At 45.8% G+C, this 26,760-nt stretch overlaps 2 protein-coding genes across 14 annotated transcripts in view; one reads left to right on the top strand and one right to left on the bottom strand.

Moving 5' to 3' along the window:
* The window catches only part of RNF214 (ring finger protein 214), a 52,586-nt gene extending 42,056 nt beyond the window's left edge, over window positions 1–10,530 (bottom strand). For 4 of the 12 annotated variants that reach the window (XM_071212350.1, XM_071212352.1, XM_071212354.1 and 1 more), the window contains exons 1-4: window positions 10,341–10,530; window positions 8,695–8,810; window positions 6,200–6,710; window positions 5,457–5,516 (exon numbers count right to left, since the gene is read on the bottom strand). In XM_071212350.1, the coding sequence (XP_071068451.1) occupies window positions 5,457–5,516; window positions 6,200–6,710; window positions 8,695–8,804 (681 nt within the window). In that variant the 5' untranslated portion in view covers window positions 8,805–8,810; window positions 10,341–10,530. Of the gene's footprint in view, window positions 1–5,456; window positions 5,517–6,199; window positions 6,711–8,694; window positions 8,811–9,881; window positions 10,224–10,291 lie in introns of those variants that run through there. The other 8 variants (XM_071212356.1, XM_071212357.1, XM_071212351.1 and 5 more) reach the window with 7 other exon arrangements.
* Window positions 10,531–10,876: 346 nt separating this feature from the next.
* The window catches only part of PCSK7 (proprotein convertase subtilisin/kexin type 7), a 28,656-nt gene continuing 12,772 nt past the window's right edge, over window positions 10,877–26,760 (top strand). For both annotated transcript variants that reach the window (XR_009183783.2, XM_023587032.3), the window contains exons 1-12: window positions 10,877–11,064; window positions 12,461–12,582; window positions 13,459–13,938; window positions 14,648–14,782; window positions 15,382–15,547; window positions 19,056–19,146; window positions 20,040–20,094; window positions 20,540–20,678; window positions 21,245–21,345; window positions 23,951–24,118; window positions 24,572–24,679; window positions 25,146–25,248. Coding sequence is in view for 1 of the 2 variants with exons in the window: in XM_023587032.3 (XP_023442800.2) it covers window positions 13,471–13,938; window positions 14,648–14,782; window positions 15,382–15,547; window positions 19,056–19,146; window positions 20,040–20,094; window positions 20,540–20,678; window positions 21,245–21,345; window positions 23,951–24,118; window positions 24,572–24,679; window positions 25,146–25,248 (1,534 nt within the window). In the remaining variant the exon portion in view is untranslated. The remainder of the gene's footprint in view (window positions 11,065–12,460; window positions 12,583–13,458; window positions 13,939–14,647; window positions 14,783–15,381; window positions 15,548–19,055; window positions 19,147–20,039; window positions 20,095–20,539; window positions 20,679–21,244; window positions 21,346–23,950; window positions 24,119–24,571; window positions 24,680–25,145; window positions 25,249–26,760) is intronic.

Genomic DNA, 26,760 nt, shown 5'->3' with positions numbered 1-26,760 from the left:
CATTGGTTTTTAAGTTGTCTGTTTACAATACAACGGCAGAGTGGAGGAGCTGCAACAGAGACCATATAAGCCAGCAAAGCCAAAAATATTTACTCTGACCTATAAAAAAAGAGTTTGCCAATCCTTGCTCAAGAGGATAAAAGGAAGGAGGTATTTTACCATCCATTAAGAGAAAAAAGCAAAGAATGGACAAAAACAAAGAACAAGATCAGCTACTCAAAATACATCCATGAACAGGATTCCTTCCTGGAACTAAAAATTGACAGACCCACTAAAGAGGTATGCTGAACCTGGTGCTCAGATTAAGGAGTTCAGCACCGCTCAGATAAAACAGGGATTAGAAGAAAGCCTTCTGAGGACCACAATTGAGCTCTGCCTCTCCCATATCAGTAAATCAAGAAAGGAAAGGGTTACCTTTCAAAGGTAATACTAAAACTCAAAGAAGGTGAATTTAAAACAGTTGCTATAAAGTAGTCCATGAAAGTTTAACATGAGAGCATTAAACTGAGTTTATTCATTAAAAGACAAGTGTTTTCAAAGCAAAGAAATGTTTTAGAAGTGGAAGAAATATCACATTATAATAAAAAATAGGTTCTCAAGATGGGACTTTAAGTTTGGAATAAAACTACTCCTTAGTCTGCATCATGAAATGTGACCAAGGCTCCCCTAAACAGATGATTCCTCAGCATCACATCTTTACAGAGATTTCAAACCTGGGGCCTATAGATGGGCCTCAGGGAATCTCTGAACTCTTTGAAATTGTTGAGCGTGTTTGTACATCATAGTTTTTGAGACAAGAACTCAAAGTTTTCAAGAGTCTTAGGAAGGCCTTTTTTTAGAAATGTGATGTTTTATTTATTTTAATTTTTTAAATTAATAGATCACAAGGAATGTTACATTAAAAAACATAAAAAACATAAGAGGTTCCCATATAACCCACTCCCCACTCCCCACCACATCATTTTTGTAAATTATATTTTTTTGAAGATATATACATCACAAAAAAAATGAGGAAGGCCTTAACCCATAAAAAGTTAAAGGAAGGTTAAGAGCCAAAGGATGAAACCAACAGATTTTTTTTTTACATTGATCTTTTTTTTCAAAGCAGTTTTATTGAGATATATTCACACACCAAACAATCTACACCAAACAATCAATGGCTTTTAGTATAATCACAATGTTGTACATTCATCATCACAAAAATTTTTTAAACAATTTCATTACTTCAAAAAGAAAAATTCCACACCCCTTAACAGTTACCTCTAAGTATACCTAAATTTATTTATACATTGTTACTTTGTTCCATCAGTGGCTAGTTGGTTCCTTAAACCAGGAATCACAACTTCAAATGCAGGTCCTGGGAAATTAGTATAAACGCATGAAAAGAGTAGAAAATAAAACAGGAGTTTCTTGTATTGAAACCAAGCTTAACACCTACCTAGTCTTACTGTCTTTAATAAAGTATGTGGGACTCTGGATAGATTTATGGATGGTATATGGATATGCCTCAATAAAACTGCTTTTTTGAAAAAAAGTATGTAAGCCTTCAAATATACCACACTCATGTAAGATGTTAATAATAGGGGAAAACGTGTGTGTGTGTGTGTGGGGGTGGAGGTACATGGGAATCCCATTTGTTTGTTTTTTAAGGAGGTACAGGGGCTCAAGCCCAGGACTTGGTATATTTCGGAAGCAGGAACTCAACCACTGAGCTACATCCACTCCCCGTTCCTCACTTTTTCTTCTTTTTTTTTTTTAAAAGATTTACTTATTTATTTCTCTCCCCTTCCCCCCTCACCCCGGTTGTCTGTTCTCTGTGTCTATTTGCTGTGACTTCTTTGTCCGCTTCTGTTGTTGTCAGCGGCACGGGAATCTGTGTTTCTTTTTGTTGCGTCATCTTGCTGCAACAGCTCTATGTGTGCAGTGCCATTCTTGGGCAGGCTGCACTTTCTTTCACGCTGGGTGGCTCTCTTTACGGGGCGCCCTCCTTGCGCGTGGGGCTCCCCTATGTGGGGGACACCCCTGCGTGGCATGGCACTCCTTGCGCACATCAGCACTGCGCATGGGCCAGTTGTACACGGGTCAAGGAAGGCCGGTGTTTGAACCGCGGACCTCTCATGCGGAGAGGGATGCCCTAACCACTGGGCCAAGTCTGCCGCCCCCTTTTTCTTTTGAGGTACTAGGCTGGGGATTGATCCCAGTACCTCGTATGTGGGAAGCCAGCACTCAACCATTGAGCCACTTCGGCACCCCTGAGTTAGTTTTTTCATTTGTTTGCTCATTTGTTTTTGGTTTTAGGAGGCACTGGAAAATGAACCCAGGACCTCCCATGTGGGAAGCAGGCGCTCAACTGTTTGAGCCACATCCGCTCTCTTATACTTCTTTTTTTTTTTAAATTTATTTATTGCTTCCCTCCCCCTCGTTGTTTGCATTTGTTGTATCTATTTGTTGTGTGCTGGTCTTCTTTTTTTAGGAGGCACCAGTAACCAAACCTGGAACTGCCAATGTGGGAGGGAGGCGCCTAATCATTTGAGCCACCTACACTCCCTGATTTGTTGTGTCTCTCATTACGCTTTTCCACTGTGTGTCTCTTGTTGTGTTATCTTGTTGCATCAGCTTGCTGTGCCAGCCTGTCACATCAGCTCGCTGTCTTGCTTATCTTCTTTAAGAGACACTGGGAACCAAATCTGGACCTGCCGTGTGGTAGGCAGGAGCTCAACCACTTGAGCCACATCTGCTTACCACTCCCCTATACTTTTGACGTAACTTTTCTAAAAATCAAGCCTATTAAAAAAAAAAATGTATAAGCCTCATCACCACCCAAATAAATAAAATGAAACAAAATGCAATCATGGGAGAAGTGGATATGGCTCAAGCAGTTGAGCACCTGCATCCCACATGGGAGTTCTGGGTTTTGTTCCCAGTGCCTCCTTAAAAACAAAAAAAACAAACAAGCAAACAGACAAAAAAACTAATGCAGGGGAGCTGACGTGGCTCAGTGGTTCAGCGCTAGCTTCCCACATACAAGGTCCAGGACTCAATCCTCAGCCCTGATACCACACAAAAAAAAGCCTCTTTTGGCCACTGGTTTGCCAGGTTTCTACCCCTGCTTCAAACTGATGGTATAGCTTATTTAGACCTTCTTAGTTGGTGCCTTCAATTTCTCTATAGTCATATGAACCACAGCTTACAAGGTAAAGACAAAATAAATACTCTATGTAAAGTGCTTAGAGTAGGCACTCAACAAAAGGGGACTTCCTTCCCCTATTCTTGAAGGTTCTCATCTACCCTGATGTTCATCAAGTCCATCTCCAGCAGGTCTCTCTCTTCTGTAGGGCCCTTCTACCTGCCTGTATAAATAATCCCTGTGTTGGTACTCTCTTTTTTAAAAATATTTATGGACTTCATTTAGTTAATACACTCTAATAAGTTCTTTCCATTTGTCTCTCAATCTCATCAACTTGCACCAAATACCTGCTTTCTTATCTGGATGCTATAAGCAGCTTTTCTTATTTTCTTTTTCTCTTTTAATTTTATTGTGGTAGCAGAGAGAAAACATAAAAGTGGCCATTTTGGCCACTTTTAAGTGTACCACTCAGTGGTATTAATTTTATTTACAAGTTTGTACTACCATCACCACCATACCATTTTTCAATCACCCCAAACTCTGTACCTGTTAACAACAATTCCCCATTCTCTACCTCCATCCCCTAGTAACCTCTACTCTGTTTCTCTGAATTTGCTTATTCTAAATATTTCACATAAGTGGAAAATACAACATTTGTCTTTTGTATTCAGTTTATTTTACTTAGCATGTTTTTAAGGTTCATCCATGTTCTAGAACATATCAAAACTTCATTCCTTTTTACGGTGAATAATATTGCATTGTAGTTATACAACATTTTGTTTATCTAGTCATCTGTTGATGGACAACTGGGTTGTTCACACCTTTTGGCTACTGTAAATAATGCTGCTATGAACGCTAGTGTACAAGTATCAGTTTGAAACTCTGTTTTCAATTACTTTGTATATATACCTAGGAGTGGAATTGTCAAGTCATAGGGCAGTTCTATGGAGTTTTTCCTCTTCATGATGCTCTCCACTCAATTAACATGTTTGACCCTAGGGTGCTTTTATAGCATTATCCTTTCTTATAAAAAATATATAGTTCACTATCCATATGGTTGAGGAATGAAGTTTTTGCCAAAAAATGCCAGGAACCGATCAAGGGGATTATCCTAACATGAAAATGTGAAGTTCTATAAATTTTTAAAATGAACTACCTAAGAATAAGTGGGAAAGACACAACTAAACAGGACACGAGATAAAGACTTGATAGAGTTTACTTGACAACAAAATACCAAAATAGGTCAATGTTAGCGTAAGAGGCCCTAAAAGAAATAGTGTCTCAAAAAAAAAAATTAAAAAAAAAAAAAAAATAGTGTCTCAAATGAGAGTTCTACTATACAGTGAATTAATTGTACTGTATCTGGGCTACTATATTTGGTTCTCAGGATCACACTGTAAAAGAAACATTGATAAAATGGAACATGTTTACATGAAAGCAACCAGGACAAAGAAAAGACTGAAAAACATAGGAAGAAAAGAATGCTGCCAGAAACATCTGGGAATGTTTCACCTAGAAAAGGTAAGACTTGAGGATAAAAGGAAAAGGCTTAAAAAAACAAACAGAAAAACAAAACAAAACCTTCAAATATCTGTAAGACTAACAGATAAAGAGGAATTAGGTTTATTCTATACAGCCCAAGAGAAAACTGGGGAAGCGGACTTGGCCCAATGGATAGGGTGTCCGCCACGGTTCAAACCCAGGGCCTCCTTGACCTGTGTGGAGCTGTCCCATGTGCAGTGCTGATGCACGCAAGGAGTGCCGCACCACGAAGGGGTGTCCCCCGTGTAGGGGAGCCCCACACACAAGGAGTGCGCCTCATAAGGAGAGCCACCCAACGCGAAAGAAAGTGCAGCCTGCCCAAGAATGGCGCTGCATGCATGGAGAGCTGACACAACAACAAGATGATGCAACAAAAGAAACACAGATTCCTGGTGCCGCTGATAAGGATAGAAGTGGTCACAGAAGAATACACAGAGAATGGACACAGAGAGCAGACAACTGGGGCAGGGGGTCGGTGGGGGAGAGAAATAAATAAATCTTAAAAAAAAAGAGAGAAAACTGTAACAACAGGTTATAGAAGTTCTCCTCTCATCTCAGAATAAGATCTAACAATGAAAGTTATTTTAAAAATGCAATAGATTGCTTTGTGAAGTGGTAAGTTTCACAATTCTGGAAGTGATCAAGAATTAATGGAAGTTAGGTGACCATCTGTCAGGAATTTTATAAAGGAGATTCTTGCTTCTCTTTCAACTAAGATAGGAAGTATGACTCTAGATCTTTTACTTTAATGGTTTCATATATCAACAGTGAGAGTTTAAATACTTACCAGATTCTTTTCGATATCCTGATCTGTGTTTATCTCTGAATCAGCTGTCTTAAAGTCAGTCTACAAAGGAAGAACAATTGTATTCAGAATTGTTGAAAGACAGGAATAGGATTACTCTAATACTTTGACCTAGAGATCTGCAACAAGTAACTAAGAGCTAACTTTTTGCTCTTCTTTCCCCTTATCAGCTTCATAGTAAGCAATGTAGCTCTGGCAAATGGACACTGACACCATATTATATTAATCATTTATCCTCAAAAATAACCTGAACAATACCCAACCACTGACTGAGAGAACCTCAAGTCTGAGACAAGAATTTTGCCTCCTACAAACAACTGTGCCCATACTTCCTCCTATGACAAAGCACACCAGTCACTAGACGGTAGGATTTACTGTACTTCATAAGATATTTCAGAGAATTAACAAGGTTTCCTCCTGAAAGGAGAAAGAAGGGAAAAATGAATACTAATGACCTATGCTCACCAATTACTCAGTGAAAAGAGATTATGTGTAGAGGTCATAAAGTTCCTAGTCTCCAAAAGATTAGACACTGGCAACTGGCTTTATTTACTGAGCACCAGAGTGAAGTCATTGAATAGCACTGTATAAGATAGTATGATGGCTACCAGTAAAAAGAGACCTTGTAGTTCTCCATAAAATATGAAGAAATGCCTCCTACTCTCAAAAAAAAAAAAAAAAAAAAGAACAAATTTTATTTTAGTAATAGAAACTTGATACTTGACCTGTACAGCAATGTTCTGAGAAAGCTTCAAGGAAGAGCTATCCTGATCATCATCCTGATCCACTCTGACTCCTTCAACCCCATTTGCTGGAGGCACTACAGGTGGGAAATCCAAGCCTGGGTCCCTGATACCTTCCTTTAGGATGGAGGCTTGTGGGGCTGTCTCTTCAGAACAACTCCCGGAGGCAAGCTGATTTGTATGGCACCCTGCCTTAAGAGACCGAGTGACTGGATGGAGGATCTCCCGCAGGTGCGTGTCCCCCTCCTCTCCTGCTGTGCTGGCCAAGTCCTTCAAGTCAGACTGAGACCCACTGCCAGAAAGACAAAGGGCTGTGGCTATCAAGTTTTCTCCTAAATCTGCCCGGTGCGCTGCTGAAGTGTCACCTGCTGATGAACCAGGATTCTGCTCTGGGTGTTCCAAATGGACATTTCTGTTATTCTCCTTGGTTAGCGTTTGGCTACTTACACTTGACAGAGGCAAGTTCTTGTGCTTCTGGGCAGGGTCTTTGGGGCTATCAAAAACATAAGACCAAAAGTTTCTCTTTTCACCCAACCTTTATATAAAAAGAACTTAAAGAAGAATTAAATGTAATATACTCTTAATATAACCACTAGAACAAAAACAGATAATATAAACACTACAAATTATCCGAATAAAAAAGAACTTATTTTCTATCCCATGATTGGTTGACTGATTGATTGATATCCCATGTGGGTAATATAGTTTAGTGGTTAAGAGCTCGATTCTGGAGAGAGACCACAGTAAATGTCCAAATAACAATGACTCAAGACTGAAAACATTTTGAAGCTATAGATGAAATACCCTAACGCTGGTTAAAATATTTAATTTCGTTAGACATATTTTAATAAATAATTAATTTTGAAATAGTTTTTACTCTACTCTTGCTTCACAAAAATAATTTTCATTGAAATTTATCATATACATCTTTAACCAGGTTCTTCAATAGCTTCCCAGACTCCATTTCAAGTTGTCTGAAATACAATTTTGAATCCAAAACTGAAACTACTAATAGAAATTTGTACTACAAATGGCAAGTATACACATGCATAACACTGGGATAGTTGTTTTATCATTTGACTGTCATTTCATTTACTGCTTTTTAAAGCGATCTTTAAAAAGACATATTTATAATGACATTCAGAAATGTAAGGTCTTCAACCCAGGGATACCTACCACATCTGTAGATCTGTGTTAAAAAGCCTTTGCCTTTAAGTGACTCCCTTAAATATCCCCAACTAGCTAGCACTGTCCGAGGCTACAGATCAATGTGTCTTTCCTCAAAAGTACTTATTCAAAATAAAACAATTGAGAGAGCATCTCCCAATAAAATAATCTTTATAAATACTCTAAGCTGATTCCTTTTCCAGAAGTTATATTTGGAAGGAGGGGGAGGATTTAATTTTAAATTTAGGCATATACAGTACCTAGGTTGAATCTACCATTTACTAGCTGTTTGATACTGGGCAAGTTACTTAACTTCAATTGTAAAACAGAAATATTACCTGCCTAATAGGATTGTTGTGACGATTACATGATGTAATACAAATGAAGTGCTTAGTAAACAATGTCTGGCACATAGTAATTATTCAATAAACCTTAGCTGCTATTATTACTAGTACTATATGGATTTTTAAAATAAAATGAATAAAGATCTTAATATCTTGCTTTTCTTTTGTTTGTTTATAATAAGAATTAACTATAAACAAACCATTACCATTCTCTAATAAGCATCTCTTCGTTTAAACAAATATTTATTGTTTTCTGGAATCAGACAAGCCTGGGTTAAAATCCTGACTCCATCATAGCCAGGTAACCTTGGGCAAGTTACTAACCGCTCTTTGTGTCAATTTCCTCAACTGTAAAATGAGGATAATATTTGCAGCTACCTCCTGGAATTGTAGGAATTAAATGTGTTAATACACATACAGCTATCAGGATAGTATCATATATTATATTAAGTCCTAAATATTCAGAGTTGTGGTAGAATGTACAGTCAGTTTAGCGCAACATGGTACAAGATAGTGTGTTAGCCACACTAAGACACAAGATTGAATGAATCACAACTCCTACCCACAAGAGTTTAGATGGAAGGCAAAATAAATACATGAAACAGTAAGCCATATTAATATTTATATAAACATATAATACAGAATGTCATACATGCATACCGGCATGATATATATGCATAAAGCTAAATGAACACATAGTCCATGTGGAAAACTAGGAGGAAATGTTTGCACTTTGGGGTAAGTTTGACCCTCTGTATTCTAATTTATTTATTTAACACTTAGCATGCCTGCTGACTGTCAGATGCTATGGTGGATACCAGAAATACAAAGACAGACGAGACTGTCCCTTCTGGTGCAGTGCCAGCGAACCAAGAAGAGGAAAGTCCAGCTACAGCCTCTGTAAGAAGCCTACTTGGAAAACCCTTCACCCAAATGAATCTTCCCAGTCAAGAAAAGACACATTACCTTAGACCATCTGAGAGACCTTCATCTGATTTGGAAGCACATAAATTAGAAGAGGATTCTGGAGAATTGGGGGGATCAGCCACACCACTGGCTATCTCAGGCGCCTCCATCACGCTCTGTGCATTCAGAAACAAATTACAGACCACAAGTTTAAGTATTAGAACAAATGTATCTATCCCCCTCAGAATGTCCACACAACAGAGTTGTTCCAGGGAAGAAACATGAAGAAAAACTCGGGCCCCAGCAGAAAATACTTGAAGAGTATACTCTGAGGTAGGTTAAAGAAGCCACTGTAATAGGTTTCAAAAGACATCAATCCTCAAGGGTCACCATACTTAAATAAATACCTAGGACTCTGTGCAAAGATTTTATTGTCACTTTTGGCAGAAATGCAGCCATTTAAATAGTGGGCCAGTCTGTGAAAATCTTCCAAATATTGCACATCCCTATCTTGTCTATTATCATTTATAAAATGAAAAGATGCGCTTTGGGCCTAGTATCAATGCTATCTCAAGTTTTTAAATTACTTTATGGCTGTTCCATGAAATGCAATTTCCAATCACGTGAGTGAGGTTTTCTGGAGGTGTCTGCATGTAGGAGAACAAGCAATGTCATATGCTGGGCAAGCCAAGTATCTTTTACCCTGTATTGTGTTCCCCACAGATAGGAAATGTTTGATAACCACTGAATGAAAAAATAAGACCCTTCAGAGTTACTACAGTGGAACAACAACAACAACAAAAAAGTATGAGAATCTTGATTAGCCTAGCATGAAAATGAGCTGAAAACCATGGCAACAAAAGTAAGAGAGCCCAGACATATGCTTTTCTTAGATCAGAAGGTCACCCTGTATGCTGCCAAACAAACTCCTAGACCTGTGTGGTAAGGAGAAAGGAAAAAAGAACATCCCTGGGGATAGGGGCCTCAGTTTTAATATTTTTCTTCTAATAGTATCACAGGCATATCCCTGAACCTTGAAGGGCACACAGGGCAGGAGCCTGGGCTGCATCTCACCGAGCACAGCCCCTCTGTGCCTCCATTTCCCTAATTATGCAAGCTCCTGGGAGAAAATGGGCCCGAAATCGTCATTACAGCTCCCTCAGATGCAAATATCTCCCCTCCAACAGAGCCCAGGGTCGGGAGGTCCTCGGCGGCCCGTAAACTGCACAACAGGACATTGGTCATACATCCAATTCCGTAGCTGGAGAGACCCGGGAGTCGGGGTTGGGGGACACCGACATCTGGCTGGAGACTGTAGCGAGGAGAGTGGAGTGTGCCAAAGGAGTCCCCGCACCGCCACCAGCGGCGACCACCAGCGACACCGGGAACGGCGGGTCTTCGGGGGCGGACGACCGGCGGACGGGAAGGGGACAATGGAGGGAAGCAGCGCCGGGGGGCCCACGGCCACCCTCGACAGGGGACAGCTAAACTGGCCGCTTTCTCGGGTCCGCGCCCCCTTCCCACTTCCCCCTCGGCCGCCAACCCCATTACCAGCCCCCGTCCCACTCGCAGGCCAGGACCGCCCCCCCGCCCTCACAGCTCCCTCCACGCCCCCGCCCCTCGCAGCCCCCTCCCCGCGGGCCCACCCCGCACACACCTCCCGCGCCGCGCGCCCCGGAGCAAAGCGGGGGAGGGACGGGACGCACCTGAGCGGGCGGAGCGGGGGGAGGGGGCGGCCGAGCCACTGGGGGAGGGGTCGAGCGCCGGCCCGCGAGCAACACCTCCCACTTCCGGCGGCACGAGCGGAGGGGGCGAGGCGCGGGCCGGCGCAGGAGAGGCCGCGGCGGCGCGGCGCCGCCCGCGATGGCGCCCTCTGGCGGCGGGAGCTGGGCCCGTCGAGGCCACGCGGACACCGCAGAAGACCCCCTAAGACAGAAGAGGGTTCTGCGGGGCGCAAGGCTGCAGGGAGCTAGGCTGCAGGGAGCTCTCCCCGCGAGAAGGAAGGAGCCCTAGTAAAAGGAGCATCCCCTCAAGGACGGTTACAGGGAGGGCTGCGTCCATGGCAGTAAGAGGGAGAAGAGGGACGAGATATTTTTCAACGTCGGAAACGAGATGCCCTTTTCGGAGGAGGCCATGAAGAACCCTCTGGAGAGGGCCCTTCTTGGAGATGCTCTGAGAATTCAGGGCAGTGGAGCCGCGCGGGGACAGCCCACCAGACCCGCACACTCCTCTCTAAAAAGAGGGTGCCCGATTAGCCGGCCCCGCAGTCGTCAGTTATCACGGTCCGTCGGGCTAGGCCGGCAGGGCCCGCCGCTGATTGGCTGCATCGCGGGGGCGGAAGTGACGCTATTTGTCACAGACCCTTCCAGCTCCCGGAAAGCCGGGAGTTTCCGCAGGGAGTTGGCGGGGGCTGCAGTTGCGGCGGGATCGGTGAGTTGGGAACTAGGTTGGGGGGTGCACATGGAAGTCTGGGTGGTCCAGAACGGGGGGAGGCCGCTGTCCGAGGATGACGGAGTTGCACAGAAGGCGCCTTCAAGCCGGGGGTGGGGCACCCAGAGGGCACCGGGGTCTTGACACAGGACAGTGTGGGTGCCTCTGAGGAGAGAGACACATTGCGAGAAGTAATTGATGCCGGCGAAGGGGAAACCAGTGAAGATTTCTAGGAGCAGGACGCTTGGGAGCAGAGTGTTGGGCGCCTGGCAGCTCGTCTTCCTCTTTTTCCTTGGCAACTAAGAGCTGTAAAGATAGGCCTAGCAATTGGGAGAGGCTGAGCTCTGCTTTCAGAAGGTATGTAAGGTTCCTTTCTCCGAAGCTGAAGGGCTAAAGTGCTGATCTGCTAGAACGAGACAGAAGAAATCAGGTTTCTCTTCCCCACATCTACGGTGGGATCTATTGAGACTTCAGGATAGGTCTCCATTTGACTGCCTCGGTTTTTGGGGGTATTTTGTTTTGTTTTACTAAGTAGAGTATGCGGACTGAGGAAGAAACCTCAACTTGGGACAGTTGAGGTTCCTGGGAGGCAGGGGAGGAATTTGAGAGGGACTAAAAGGAAAAGAAAGATGTGGAATGAGGATTTTCAGAGGAAGATGTTACATCACATTCCAAGGCGTTTTAAATAAAATGCCCGTTTTTGGTTTTTTTTTTTTTAGAGAGTAGAGAATTCTAAAGGAGCCCCACCACCAATACGTTCACACATCTCCTGCCATCCCAAAGACTGCCACAGTCTTTGTTCCTGGGGCTCCCCACCAGTTCTGATTTGCACTTTTCTTCTTTGAGGGCTCCTAAATCCAGAGTCCCTGGATCCATCCAACCATGGGTAGTCCCAGATTTGGAGTTTGAGCCCACTTCCAAGCCACCTGCTAATCTATTAACAGTTATTAGAGATAGCACTTTAGTGCTGCTTTCCGGTCATTTCCTCTCTCCCGGTTTCCCATCTGCGCTGGACTATAAGCCTGTTCTGTTTTAATCGCCTTCTTTGGCTTTCCACCTTTTCACCCTTTCTCCTGCCTACTATTATTTCCTCTGGCTTCTTTGCAGAGGTACACAAATCAGGAAGTTAGCTGCCACCTGGACTTCTAAAAAGCAGTGCTATGTGCTTTTTCAGGAGGGGTTTTAGGGAACAGTTCAAGAAGTGGGGTTTCTTAATTTGTACTGATTTGTCTTCACTGTTCCAATTCTGTCCTCATCAATGGCTGATACTTGATCCCTGGAAATGATAGTGTTCCTGGGCCAGTTCATTGGTCACAGGTCCTGGCGTTTGTGGCCAGCCTCTGCTTTTCCACTTAGTGTGGTGGGACATGATTTCTTCTGTTCTTGGGACCCACAGGTCTACAGGCTGTGCTCAGAGACCACACTGCTCACAGTGAAAGTGATGCCTTTTCTCCATTTGCTCAAAATGAGCTTGAGGTGGTCAGCCAGACCAGGAGCTCAACCTCACACAGAGTCCAGGTGGGAATGGGGCCCGATTGGGGGAAATTAGCCGAGAGCAACTGGGCTGAGAAGTCAGGTGGGAAAAGATTCATATCCCAGCTAAACAAGGAAGGCAGGGTGGGATGAAGGGAGTATCTCTCCTAAAGAACAGTCAAAATTCTGCCAGAATTTTTAACCACCCCCCAAGATGGCTCTCTTGTCTGCTTATTGTTTTTGCTCATTGTTTATTTTTTTGCTCATTTTTGCACTCATTATCTGAACATTGTTTTTGCCTGCTTCCCCCCCCATTGTCTGTCTGTCTGTCTGTTTTTTTAATTTTGGAGTCACCGTGGGAGGCAAGCACTCAACTACTTGAGCCACATTTGCTCCCCACTTATTTTTGTTTTCATTCATTGTTTGCTGGTTGTTTTGTTCATGGTTTTTTTTCCCCTCATTGTCTGCTTGTTTTTTGTTGTTGTTGTTGTCTGCTTGTTTGTCGTCTTTAGGAGGCACCGGGAACTGAACCCAGGATCTCCTATGTGGGAGGTGGATGCTCAATTGCTTGAGCCATATCCGTTGTCCTCTGCCAGTAATTTGAGGGTGTAGTATGTACTTTGGGACCTTTTAGTGGCAGAATAGGAAGGCACAGCACAGTGCCTGCTAGCAACTGGAAACTCAGCTTGATTAGCTGGTGTAATGGGGATTGGCTCATCATGTCCCGGGAAGCCATCCACTGGGGTTAGTGCTGCCCTCCACTCTACTGAGAGGCTTATCAGAGAATCAAATGTTTAATAATTAAAACAGCAGTGGATTGGGGGTTCCCAGATGCAACAAATTGATGGCTCAAAGACTCCCTCTCAGATTCCTGCCATTCTCAGCTCTTTTATCTCTGATGTCCTTTCTCTTTGTCTGCAGCCTACTGCTCTGATGCCGAAGGGGAGGCAGAAAGTGCCACATTTGGATGCCCCCCTGGGCCTGCCCACCTGCCTCTGGCTGGAATTAGCCGGGCTTTTCTTACTGGTTCCCTGGGTCATGGGCCTGGCAGGGCCATATGGGCCTGAAACTGAGGGTCCAGGGGTGCTGAGCTGGGCTGTGCATCTGGACAGCCCAGAAGGCGAGGGGGAGGAGGAGACTCTGGAGCAGCGGGCAGATGCCTTGGCCCAGGCAGCCGGGCTGGTGAATGCCGGACGCATCGGGGAGCTGCAGGGGCACTACCTCTTTGTCCAGCCAGCGGGACCCAGGGAGGACCAGCAAGTGGAGGCTGTCCGACAGCAGGCAGAGGCTGTGTTGGCCAGGCATGAAGCTGTGCGTTGGCACTCGGAGCAGAAGCTGCTGAAGCGTGCCAAGCGCGGTGTCCACTTCAACGACCCCAAGTTCCCACAGCAGTGGCATCTGGTGAGTCAGCCCTCTAGTGTTCGGCTTCAGGTGGGTAGGTTCTGGATGTCTAGTTCTTTCATGGGACTTTTTTCTCTTCTGTTACTCTATGCTTTGCTCAAGGATGCCCACATTATTGTAGGCTTTGAGTGGTGTGGTTGGTCCTTGGGCTTTGCCCTCCCTGTCCTCTCTTCTGGAGAGCCTGTATACTGCAGTGGTTAGGGTGTAGGGCCTGGGCTGCCTGGGCTCTCTTCCAGCTCTGCCATTTGCTAACATGAGCCTTTGGCAAGCTGCTTAACCCTCTGTGCCCCAGTTTCCCTGTCTTTAAAATGGAGATTGTACCTTGTAGAGTTAGGGTTAGGATAAAGGAATTAGTGTGGAACACTCAGAACAATGCCTGACACATGCCTGGTAATATGTGTTAATCATTAATATTATTGGCATAATGATTATAGTATCTAACCCTTAACTCTAGTCACCATTTCTCTTCATATCACCTGTGAGTGATGCCAAACTTTCCTAGAGACCTAGGCTGTGCAAAGCTTTCACTTGCCCATCTTTGGTGCTGTGTCTTCCTAGACCTACTAGGTCCCCAATCTCTCTCTGGCTCTTTGGAGGGAGCCAAGGGTGAAAGGGGCTGCTAATGCTAACTTCATCTCTCTCTGGGCTGTGCTTTGTCCCTGGATTCCCCTCAGCTCGGGAACAGTTCCTGACTCTGTTTCTCCTGCAGAATAATCGGCGGAGCCCTGGCAGGGACATCAATGTGACAGGCGTATGGGAGCACAATGTAACTGGGCGAGGGGTGACGGTGGTGGTAGTGGATGATGGAGTGGAACACACCATCCAGGACATCGCACCCAACTACGTGAGTGCTGCTGGGATGACCCCTCCCCACCCCATGTCTTACCTCCTGATATTGCCTCAGTCTTGTCCCCTTTCCTAGAGGTCACTGGGCCTAACCAAAAGGGCCTGGGGATGGGATGATGGTCTTCCTTTTCCCCGTTGCCCAGCAAGCATTCCAGGCTGGCAGTTAAAGTACTGGATGATATTCCATCCCCAGCAAAGGAGAGCAGTCCCAGGTTGTACTTCCTGGTTCTCATTGCTACTTCCTGTCTGGGGAGTGAGGTGTGGCCTGTGTAGGCCACTTCCTTCTCCACAGAAGTTCTGAGCGTTCTCTCTAAAGCCTGGCCTTTAGAGAGCCCTGTATCTCTTTTATCTCAGCTCTCCCAAGCGGTGAAACTGTTCCCTGAGTACATTCCTGTAATAGACAGAAGAGAAGTTCCTGCTGAGAGCTGTGGCACTTCTCAAGCTCATATTTTGTAGTCTGCATGGTTTGGAGAGAGGGTTGATCTGGTGCCCAAACTTGGAGCCCCAAGTTCGCTGTTCCCCTCTCTCCCTGAGCTCCAGAACCTGACCCCTTCAAACCAATGAGTAACCACATATTCCCCCTCCCCAATATTTCAGAGCCCTGAGGGCAGCTATGACTTGAACTCTAATGACCCTGATCCCATGCCACACCCGGATGTGGAGAACGGCAATCATCACGGTACCCGCTGTGCAGGGGAGATCGCAGCTGTGCCCAACAATAGCTTCTGTGCCGTGGGGGTGGCCTATGGGAGCCGCATAGCAGGTAACTTGTTCTTCCTGTTTAACCTTGGGAGGCTACTATGGGAGATGAGCCTTTGTCTCCTGTCTGCTGCCCCATTCTGAAACTTCTTTAGCCCACCCTCAACACACATGGTATAGAGCAAACGGTAGGCTTGTAGCAGTTTTCTGTGGGAGAAATCAGTTCATTTGATTTTTTAAAATCAATTTTATTGATATATATTAAGAAAGCACACAGTCCATCCAAAGTGTACAGTCAGTGGTGTCCATATCCATATACTAGCACTGCTAGTTACAAACACCATGATGTGCTCCCACCATTTCTATTCATTTCCAAAGCTTTACAAACAAACTTTTTACCAGATCTGCACAGATTAACCCTCAGCTTTCCACTCTCCACCTTCATTCTATTTTCTGGTGACCTATATTCTAGTTATTAACCCCATAAGTTTACACAATATATTTAGTTTATAATAGCACAATCATAAAATATTTGTCCTTTTCTGTCTGGCTTGCTTCACTCAACATAATGTCCTCCAGGTTCATCCATGCTGTCATATGCTTTACAACTTCATTTCTTCTTAAAACTTCATAATATTCCATCGTATGTATACACCACAGTTTATCCATTCATTGGTTGATGGACCCCTGGGTTGTTTCCATCTTTTGGTAATTGTGAATAATGCCACAATGAACATCGGTGTGCAGATGTCTGTTCGTGTCGCTGCTCTTAGTTCTTCTGGGTGTATACCTAGAAGTGGTATTCCAGGGTCACGTGGTAAGTCTATATTCAACTTCCTTAGGAACTGCCAAACAGTCCTCCACAGTGGCTGTACCATTCTACATTCCCACCAACAGTGGCTAAGTGTTCCTGTCTCCCCACGTGCTCTCTGAGACCGTTTGATTTTTTTCTTCTTCTTTCTTTCCTCATTAGAGAAGTTTTTCTAGGTTTATAGAAAAATCATGCAGAAAATACAGAGTTCCTATATACCTGCTCCTATTTTTAACATTTTACATAAGTGTGGTACCTTTGTTACAACTGATGAGAGAGATTTATTGTGCTATTAATTAACTCTAGTTCATAGTTTACATTAGGGTTCACTGTTGGACAGTCCTATGGTTGTTTTTTTGTCTTGTTTTGTTTTTGAATATTTATTCAAGCAACATACATAGCCCCTATAATTTCCCTCCTTTTAAGGACATTCAGGTATATATGTCAGTGGTATTAATGACATTCACAAAGTTGTGTTACCGTCACCCCAAATAGATCGTGGATTTTTCAGTGTAATGGTTTTTCAAAATTGTTTTTTCAGTAGCAAAACCTAGCAATATAAAAAGAGATAAAAGTGGGAATTCTTTTGATGTGGGGACAGAGACCCCAAGCCCTGCCTGCTCAGCCTCCTCCTCTGATCATGATTACACCCCATCAGTGACCCAAGTCCTGATGCCAAGAACGCCTTTTGTTTATCTATACTCATACACCCGTATTTTCCTAGTACCTTCTCATCTGCTCTTTCTCCATGACCCCTTTTATCTAGGGAGGCTTCTCTAGTGTCTCCCACCTCTTCAGCTCCAGTCCTTTCAAGAGAGCTGAGCAGTCTTGCCACCCCTGGAGATTGTGCTATGGTTCCTTCATCTCTCAGTCTTTGTCCACCAAGTCAGAAAGTGGACGTGGACGGGGTCCCCGTGATTCCTAATAAATGCTTGGGAACCTTCTAAGTGAATTGACTGTATTCCTCTTGTACTCCAGCAGAGGGCAGCAGCCTTCTGTGAGTGAGGCTACAGAAGGCGCTAGAAATCCTCTGTTCAAGTCCCTTCTTTCAAAAGCCCCATTTGTCCCTATGCAGTCTCTAGGATGCGACCTTTCCATTTTGCAGGTTGAAATTAGGTGTCCACATGGAGTTTCATGGGAGTAGTAATAGGAACAAGAACTATTTATTGAATACCTTCTGTGTGGCAAGCACTGTTGCATGATTTTTTTTTGTCAGTACAATTTTATTTATGTATTATTTACATCCTAACCCATAAATCACATGAGATACTCATAAAAGGCAATTGCAAAAGAAGAAATTGAAAACAATGGTGATAACATTTTGAATAAAGTCAACATGATTTTGAGTAAATTCTTGAATATTGGTTTAAAAATCAGTTACATTACCTTATCATCATATCTTAATTCTGAAGATATAAATAATAGTGCAAGATATGGATACCCTTGGACAGCATTAGAGTCATCATAGCGGATCAAGACCCAACTTCTAGACAAAAAGAAGCTGCAGTCCAGGCATCAACAGATTTCTTCTTGCCTCAGTCCTTTGTGCTTGAAGGTAAATCTGCAAAAGTGCTCCTCCAAGGGTTCTGTGTGGTTCCTTCAAGGGCCACATAGGTACATAATCTAGTCTTCTAGAAGGAGGCTTGAGGTGAGAAGGCCTTTGAGGATCTCCAGCTTATCATAGATTTCACCCATGTAGATGTCAGCTTACGTCCTTCCTCTACCCCCCAATTTCCTGTAAGCCTATCATCCAGTCTCTAGCTCTCTGAGGCAGCTTGGTTTACTTATTTCATATCATTGAGGTCATGTAGTGTTTGTCCTTCAGTGCCTGGGTTGCTTCACTCAACATAAGGTTCTCAAGATTCATCCATGTTATCACGTGTGTTTGTAGTGTATTTGTTCTTAAAGCTGAGTAGTATTCCATTGTATGTATATACCACATTTTATTGATCCACTCATCTGTTGATGGGCATTTGGTTTGATTCCAACTTTTGGCGATAGTCAACAATGCTGCTATGAACATTGGTGTGCATATTTTGGTTTGTGTCCTTGTTTTCATTTCTGCTGGGTATATACCCAGCAGTGGAATTGCTGGGTCATATGGCAAATCTATGGTTAGTTTTTTGAGAAACCGCCATACTGTCCTCCAGAATGGTTGGATCCTTCTGCATTCCCACCAGCAGTGGATGAGTGTTCCCATTCCTCCACATCCTCTCCAGCATTTGTATTATTCTGTTTTTTTCATAGCTGCCAATCTTATGGGAGTAAGATGGTATCTCATTGTAGTTTTGATTTGCATTTCCCTGATAGCTAGAGATTTGGAGCATTTTTTCATGGGCTTTTTAGCCATTTGTATTTCTTCTTTGGAGAAGTGTCTGTTTAAATCTCTTTCCCATTTTATAAATGGGTTGTTTATCTTTTTATTTTCAAGATATAGGAGTTCTTTATATATGCAAGTTATAAGTCTCCTTGTTGCATGATTAAGGATGAAGATAAGATAATCTTGGTAACCTGCATTCCAACCTTCCCAATCAGACCCCATGATCCTTCAAGTTTAAGGTCCAACATTACCTTAAAAAATATTTTTGGATAGGCAATACACATATGTGGTCCAAAAATTCAGAAGATGCGGAAGAACATACAGGGAAAGCCTCCCACTTTTGACCTCCCACCACCATTTCCCCATCTTGGAACCAACACGGTTACCAGTTTCTTGTGGGACCAACATTATTGAGGAGCTGGTATGTCCTTCATTGCCTAGGTATCCGGGTACTGGACGGACCCCTCACAGACAGCATGGAAGCTGTGGCATTCAACAAGCACTATCAGATCAATGACATCTACAGTTGCAGGTGAGGCATAGCACGTATTAGGCAGCAGGCCAGAGGCTTAAGCACCTGAGGCTAACCTGCCAACGAAAGACCAGCCAGAGGGGCTGACTCAGGCAGGTCTGAACAGGAGTCTCATCATCAGATTCAGCTGAAGGGGCTGGCTCTGAGTACATGGCTCGCATTTCTCCAGATCCCCAGCCACTGAGTTCTCAAATCACGAGTCCTATGTTCAGGCCCCAGCATTACCCCAGCAGTCAGGAATGATCTGGCCTGCCCCACAGTCCTATTTATTTGTTCTCAGCTCATCAAGCCTCAGGGGGGAAAGTAGGCTTTCCTCTCCAGCTACAGGTAAGCTGAAGACCCAGCACCAATCTTCACCACCCCACGCATGCCAGTGCACAGGCGCTTCAGGTAGAGGTCCCCTGGGGTGGGAAAGAGGAGCTGGGGTTGGGCAGCCCCATGGCATTGATGGCACCTACTCCTCCCCCAGCCAGTGCTTTCTCCATATCCAGAGCAACATCCATCAGCTAGGTCTAGATCAGAAGAGGCATGACCCCCAATCCCTCTCTCCCACTACGTGCTGTCTCCTGCACTCCAGGCCTGAGAAGAGATATGTATAATAGAAGCAGGTTAAAGTTGTCCTAAATTGGGAAAGTTTCCAAGCAAAAGAAGGACCATAGCATGTACCGCTATTCTGCACTTGGGAGTGAGCCATGGACTTAATTCTTATGTAGAGGAGAGAAAGCCTGGGACCATCTTTGAGACTCATGCCTTTTAATCATGGGAATCCTAACCTTGAACTCTTGGGAAGAAAGTAAGAGTCACAGGCAAAGGGTGGCCAGCTGAGACTGGGAGGCCCTGGGTGGGTAACTATAGCCTGGCTCTGGCTGTTCACTCTAACTATTTCTCAACAGCTGGGGACCAGATGATGATGGAAAGACAGTGGATGGACCCCATCAGCTTGGAAAGGTAACTGGGTACTGCATGAGGACTCTTGGAGGCCTAGAACACCCTCTGCGTTCAGTTCCTAGAAGAACTGCTACAGCTCCATCCCTCTCCCTGCTCTAACTCCACTTGCATTGCCAGACCTATGCCATCAGCCCTACTGCTTCCTTTCAAGAAGAGTGCTCCTAACCTGAGTGCGGGCAATGGGAGGGGCACTAGTTCTTGGATAGGGAGATTGTTCCCCTTTGATTTTGCTGCCACTGGCTCCCCATTCCTGGACCAGCCCTCTTACCTGATAAGCAGACCATCCATTGTACAGCTACTCAGCTAACAGCTCCCTCCCCATCTTGTGTCCATCTTCCCCCTGCCCAGTGCCCTTTGAGCTTTTGTGTTTTTTCCTAGGGCAAGTAGAGGGAGTAGCGGTCTCTCCAAACTCCTCCACTGATCCCCTGATGTTTTTGCTCCTCAGGCTGCCTTGCAACATGGGGTGATTGCTGGTCGCCAGGGCTTTGGGAGCATCTTTGTGGTGGCCAGTGGCAATGGAGGCCAGCACAATGACAACTGCAACTATGACGGCTATGCCAACTCCATCTACACGGTGACCATAGGTAGCCACCTGCTGGTTCTGTCTGCCCGTGTGTGCCTGTGGTTCACCTGCGGAGGGGCCTGTGTGTCTTGGCATGCCCCTTCTTCAATGGGTCTGACTAAACACGACCGCCATCTTATCTGCTCATAGTTGAGCGACTGGACCTGCTGTCACAGGATCTCAGGACTTCCTTAGAGGTCTTCCTACCTGGAAACGCTGTCAGCCTATCACCTGGAGATACCCCACCCCACCCCCACCCCAAATGGTTTGGCTTCCACACTGGCCTCCTGCCTGAAGCCTTTCCTGACTCTTCTCTTAGAATTTGCCACGCCAAATTGAGTTTATTCTCTTGCCCAACTGCCTACTAGACTGTAAGTTCCTTGAGATCAGAGCTATGGCCTTTTCCTCCCATCAGCCCTTGAGGCTGCCCGTTCAGATGAGGATTGTGGGCATTCTGAGGGACCAGGGTCACTCAGGTCATTTTTAAAATGTAGAACAACTCGTAGGTCATAATGTTACCTCTGACCTGATCAGACCTCTGCCAAAGGCCTGACTCCTCGGCTTCCGTCTCTCCCATTCTGTCCCCAGGCGCTGTGGATGAGGAGGGGCGGATGCCTTTCTATGCAGAGGAGTGTGCCTCCATGCTAGCCGTCACCTTCAGCGGTGGGGACAAGATGCTGCGGAGCATTGTAAGTGTTCCCACCCCGCCAGCCCACAGAGCTTTTCTTAGACATCTCAGCCTTCTCTTCTTTCCCTGCCTCTCCATCCTGTCCCTCCAGTTTCCCTTCCCTGGCAGATCTGTGTCTGCTAAGGCATGTCATTGTTGGAAGAACAGAGCAGAGGACTCTGAGTCAATCTTAACATTTTAAATGCAGAGACATCCATATCCATCTACTAAGCATCCTACTGGTTAAAAACTTCTTTGAAATGTCTCCCTTTGATAGAATTTTGGGCTTCGGCTCATTTCTGTGGGTTTAAACCAAACAGCATCACCCCATTGTTCAGTCCTTGTGTACATACTGTGAGCTCTGGTTGTATTGATCCTCAGGAGTAAAGTCCATGCTTGTCACCATGGAATGGGCAGGAAAAGAAGTCGGGGAAAGGCCAGCTCACAAGAGAGATCTTTACTTGAAGCTAAAATTGGAGCCATAGTAAACAAGAGACCAAAGCAAGGGAGTGGAGCTTCTCTAACCTGTGGAAGCCTTTTAAAGAATTCAGAGCCAGTTGTTTCCACCTGGCTGAGCTTAGTGCCATCCCAGCAGGTTGAAGCCAGGTCTCTGACTATCGTCCTGGCGCTCCCTGCCTGCCCCTGTTGCCCATAACAGAGTAATATGGGGACAGAAGCTCCAGCAAAAGCTGGGCCTGGGCAGGAGCCAGATGGTGTCAGATTTCTCTAGTGGCCTGGGCTGGGAGGTCTCTCTGGGGCCATTGGGAATTAGACTGCTTTGTGTTCCTGCTGAGTCAAATTTACTTTCCAAAACTGAAGTTTTTGTTTTGCTAATACATGATTTCTGGTCAACACAATGTTCTAAGGCTCTGGCCAGTTGATCCCCACCACCAAGCCCCACCCCCTGCCCTGGGGAGAAGAGAAAAGGGAGTGGACTAGAGCCAAAGGGCAAGAGAGGCCTTGCTCAGCAGGCTGGATTCCCTGCACAGAGAGCTCCCAGGCCAGGCCAAGGCAGGCCAGGCCAGGCAGGGCTGGGAGGAAAAACAAGAGTGTGCTGTGCTCTTCACCCCCCTACAGAACGCTGCGAAACCCAGGCAGACCTAGGAAGCCTCTGTAGGCTAACTCATTACCCTTGACCTGCTGCGCCTGTCTTTTCTCCTCCTGACTCAACCCAATGTCTTCCTCCCACCCTCATCTCCAATCTGAATTGTAATGAAAGGAAAGTTTGCTTAGCAAACTTCGATCTTTGAAATGTCCTTGCCTTGGAAACCTCCTGTTGCCAGTTTCTGTTTAGTGACCAGGGCAGCGAGGCGGAGCTCTTTCTGAGCTCAAGGGATGAAAGCACATACTTCCCACAGTTCAGCTACCCGTGGGAGACTCCCTGGACTTCGCAGTGGCTGCCAGGGGCTGCTGCCACCCTAGGCAAGTTCATGGAGTTCACAGCTGCACAGTAGACTGTCACTGTGAGGCTGATTCCTTAACAGGAAGAAATCAATCTACTCCCTGGCACAGACCAGGCTTTCCACTCTTCGTTGAGACTACAACTTGGAGAGGTTTGTTGTTTTTTTTCCACTTTTCTTCTGGGAGTATATGGTGTCTGAGTAAAAATTATATCTCTTGGCAGCTGCTATAACAGCTGGAAGGGAAGCAGTGAGTACAATGGAGAAAGGGCAGCTCTTGGCAGAAGTCAACCTCCTGGTATCTGATCCAGAAGAGAAGTTTGAAGAACTTCTCTGGTCTTAGCATTGGCACCATGTGCTAAGGATCCAAAGTCCCCCACAGAACAGGACAGAGATAGGCAGGGCCCTTCTTGGCTAAACCCTCAGTGGCTCCAGAGTTGATACGAGCATGAAAAGAACTTGATGCCACAGATGCCTCTCTCCCAAGTGCAGCTCTCCTCCCCCACCCACACTCCAGCCTCCTACCTCCAAACTGGAGGTAGAGAAGGGAGATGCGTAGAAACCAACCGAGGTGCCTTGGCGCCGAGCAGTGGAGCAGCTTGTGTGGATTGACATAACCCAGGCAGACAGTGTAGCCACTGTGCCCTTTCAAGCCGATGGGGTGGGCAAGTGGTTCTCTCTCCCTGAGTACAAACATCCTTTGTTTGCGCTGATGTCACTTCAGCCCCTATCGCTGAGCCGCCAAGTTGAATTTCCTTGAATGGTGCCGTCATTGTTGTCCCAGCTCCAGCTGGAGCCCAGGAGCTCCCCTGGCCACTTCCTCTGTCTAGTATGATTTTGGGGGGTTGGCAGGGTGGAGAGATGAGGGTTTGGGGTGGAGAATGGGAAAAGGGTCATTAGAAGAAGAATAATCAAGCTGGTCTCTGCACTGATGGCCTCTCCCATGACTCTGTCTCTTTCCTCCCATAATCATACCTTCATAAGTAACTCTTGAACTTTTTAGTATCCTTTTCTCAGTTGTCCAGACCTCAGTTGCAGGTCTTGGGAGACCTGCAAGGATTAAGGATCTCCTTTTCCTGGCTCACTACTTGACCTCCCTCTGGTCAAAGCTTCAGTTCTTAACAAAGGAAGGGCCACCTTCATGCCCCGTTCTGAGGACTAACCCCTACCCTTCTCTCCACAATACCTTTGACTCTAACCCACTCCCTCCATTTCTTCACTCCCCAGGTGACCACTGACTGGGACCTCCAGAAGGGCACAGGCTGCACTGAGGGCCACACAGGGACCTCGGCTGCAGCCCCTCTGGCTGCTGGCATGATCGCCCTCATGCTGCAGGCACGGCCCTGCCTCACGTGGCGGGACGTCCAGCACATCATTGTCTTCACGGCCACCCAGGTGAGGTACTCTCAAGTATACAAATGGCTTGGCCCAACCTACCCCAGAGTTCTAAGTTCCAAGGACAGGTGGACACCAGGAGGCTTCAGACTCTGTGTGTCCCAAATGTGGGTGCAAGTCCCTTTCCAAATTGCATGTGTATAGAGCCTGTGTGGAGACCCATCAAGACCCCAGACCTGAACTCATTCGTACCTCTTCTGCCTGTTGCCAGTTTTCCTGCCAAGGAGAGCTCTGTTTGGGCACCCTTACTCTGGAGCCTGTGCCTCCTGTCTTGCTCTCTAGAAGCAAGCCATCAGGGTGGTGACATCACAGAGCTTTCCCCTTTCAGCCCCCAGTAGCCTTAATGGGAGAGCCTGGAATGGGTCAGTACCTGGGTGGGAAAGGAAACCAGTGATAGGTTAGTAAGAGTTGACTGGAAATGCAAAAGACTAACTGGGACCTCTGTCCTTTCAGTATGAGGATCGCCATGCAGATTGGGTCACCAACGAGGCAGGCTTCAGCCATAGCCACCAGCATGGTTTCGGCCTGCTGAATGCTTGGAGGCTCGTCAATGCAGCCAAGGTGAACAGGTGTTGGCAGGGCCAGGGGGCCCCGTGAGGAGGGACTGAGGGAGGGGACCAAATGCCTGGCATCTCACAGGTGCTTAATAATGTTTGTTTGTTTTGTATAGTTGACCTGGCTGGTACCTGTTTTACAAATGAAAAAGCAGGCTCAACACTGTGATCAAAGCTCCCTGACTACTAGTAGAGAGGAAATGGGACCTGAAGTGAGCTTGGGACTTCCAGGGTGCTCTGGTTCTCATCTCCCATCCCAGACACAGCCATTTATTTCCTCTGGCTCCTTGACTTGTTGCCATAGGGAGCGTTCCAGGGTGTCAGCAGGAGCCTCAGGAGTCATTTGTACTTAGAGTACAATAAGGTGATAAGGAGAGGAAAAGGGAAAAGAGCTGGGCCTTACAGGTCACGTTGATGAGGGTGTGATCGGTCTTGTTTGCTCATCCCCCATTCCCTCCTTTTTCCTTTACTAGATCTGGACATCTGTCCCTTATTTAGCTTCATATGTCAGTCCTGTGTTAAAAGAAAACAAAGCCATTCCATTGTCCCCCCGTTCACTGGAGGTCCTGTGGAATGGTAAGTAGTCGGCAAAAAGGGGGTTAATCTCGGGCCAGAGGTTTGGGGCGGGTTAATGGGGAAGTTAGACTCATCCTCCCTGCAGATTCCACCCCCTTTAGAAGCTGAGCTCCAGCCAAACCTGTGGAGTTTCTTTGACCATTTTAGGACATGCTGCTTCTGAGTTGGCTGGCCCCCTGACGGCTTAAACAAGACCTTTCTCCTGAGTTACTGGTAGTGGAAAGGAGCGGCTGAGGAACACCCGGGTTAGAAAGACTGGTGGGAAGGAGTGGAACTGGGACTTGGGGAGACCAGACAAGAGTTGGAAGAAGCTCCTTTGATTTCCATGTTAAAGAATTTGCCAGACAACTCTCTTCAGCCCAGTGGCCTTTAGACAAAGTAAAGGAATTGGGAATTTCTTCCTTTGATTCCAAGGCTTGTTGAATACAGAGAAAGCAGATCTGTTGGTGGCAGTACAGAGGAGTCTTTAGAAGTCTTCCTAGACCTCAGTTGCCCATCCTCTGCACCTACCTCCAGAGAGCTCAGGGTCACCTGGATTGTCCTGACGTGGTGAGAGGCGTACATCTAAATCAGAGGTGTGGTTTTTTATGTTAGAACTCTTCCCAGAGAAGAGCAGGAGTGGAACACCTGTGCTAGACGATCATCTATCTGCAGATTTCTGGAATTCCCACTTCAGAGTTTCCCCAACCATCTCCTCCAGGAGGGATTTTGACAAGCTGAGTTACTGCTTTATTGTGAGGGTTGAAGCATGTCATGGTTGAGGCTCAAACTAGAACTCCATCCTCACTCTCCCACCTTCCTGAGAATAACCAAATAAGAGCAGTAGTAGGAGAAGGAATGGCTAAAGAAAGGAACTCAGGAGGGAGAATCTGGCTGCTTCCGTTAGGTTGGAGTTCCACTGAGAAGAGTTCAGTTGTCTCCCTCCCTAACAGTGTCCAGCGTTGCCTATTTCCCTCTACATGGAAGGAAGTCCACAGGCCCAGTTCTTTGCATTTTCCGTAAAAGGAATGCTATCTGGGAAAGGACACAAAGCATCAGCCAAGACAGAGAAGTACAGGAACATTCCCCGGAATGCAGTTCACTTGGATTCCCCCCTAGCTGTGCACTCGAGTGTCTTGAAGATAGAATGCCTTTTAATTTTTGCCTCCCCTCCTCCAGGGCTGCTTCCCATCTTTTAAGTAACAAATTAAGCCACCCTCACCTTTGTCAAATGAGGGAACTGACCTAGAAGAGTGTCCTGGTCCTTTCTAGCTCTGTCCTCCTCTGCTTCCCACTCAGTAGGACATGTCCCAGAATGCCAATCTTCCCTAGGTACTGAGGCACCAGGCAACTGCTTGTGTTTCTTACTAGGAATCAAGAAAAACACGGACAGTTTGCCCCGCGTGGTGGGGCAAGAGGTAGTGGAGTAGAGAAGGAAAGAAGAGGAGAAGAGGTAAAAATTTAGGGAGATTGGCTAGTGGAACCCCTCTGGAGGGCAGCAGGCAGGAGGCCAGCAAAGGTTCTTCCCCTCTG

This window comes from Dasypus novemcinctus, chromosome 27, assembly GCF_030445035.2.
Source record: "Dasypus novemcinctus isolate mDasNov1 chromosome 27, mDasNov1.1.hap2, whole genome shotgun sequence".
Classification (NCBI taxonomy): Eukaryota; Metazoa; Chordata; class Mammalia; order Cingulata; family Dasypodidae; genus Dasypus; species Dasypus novemcinctus.
This window is presented reverse-complemented; position numbering and strand designations above follow the sequence as displayed.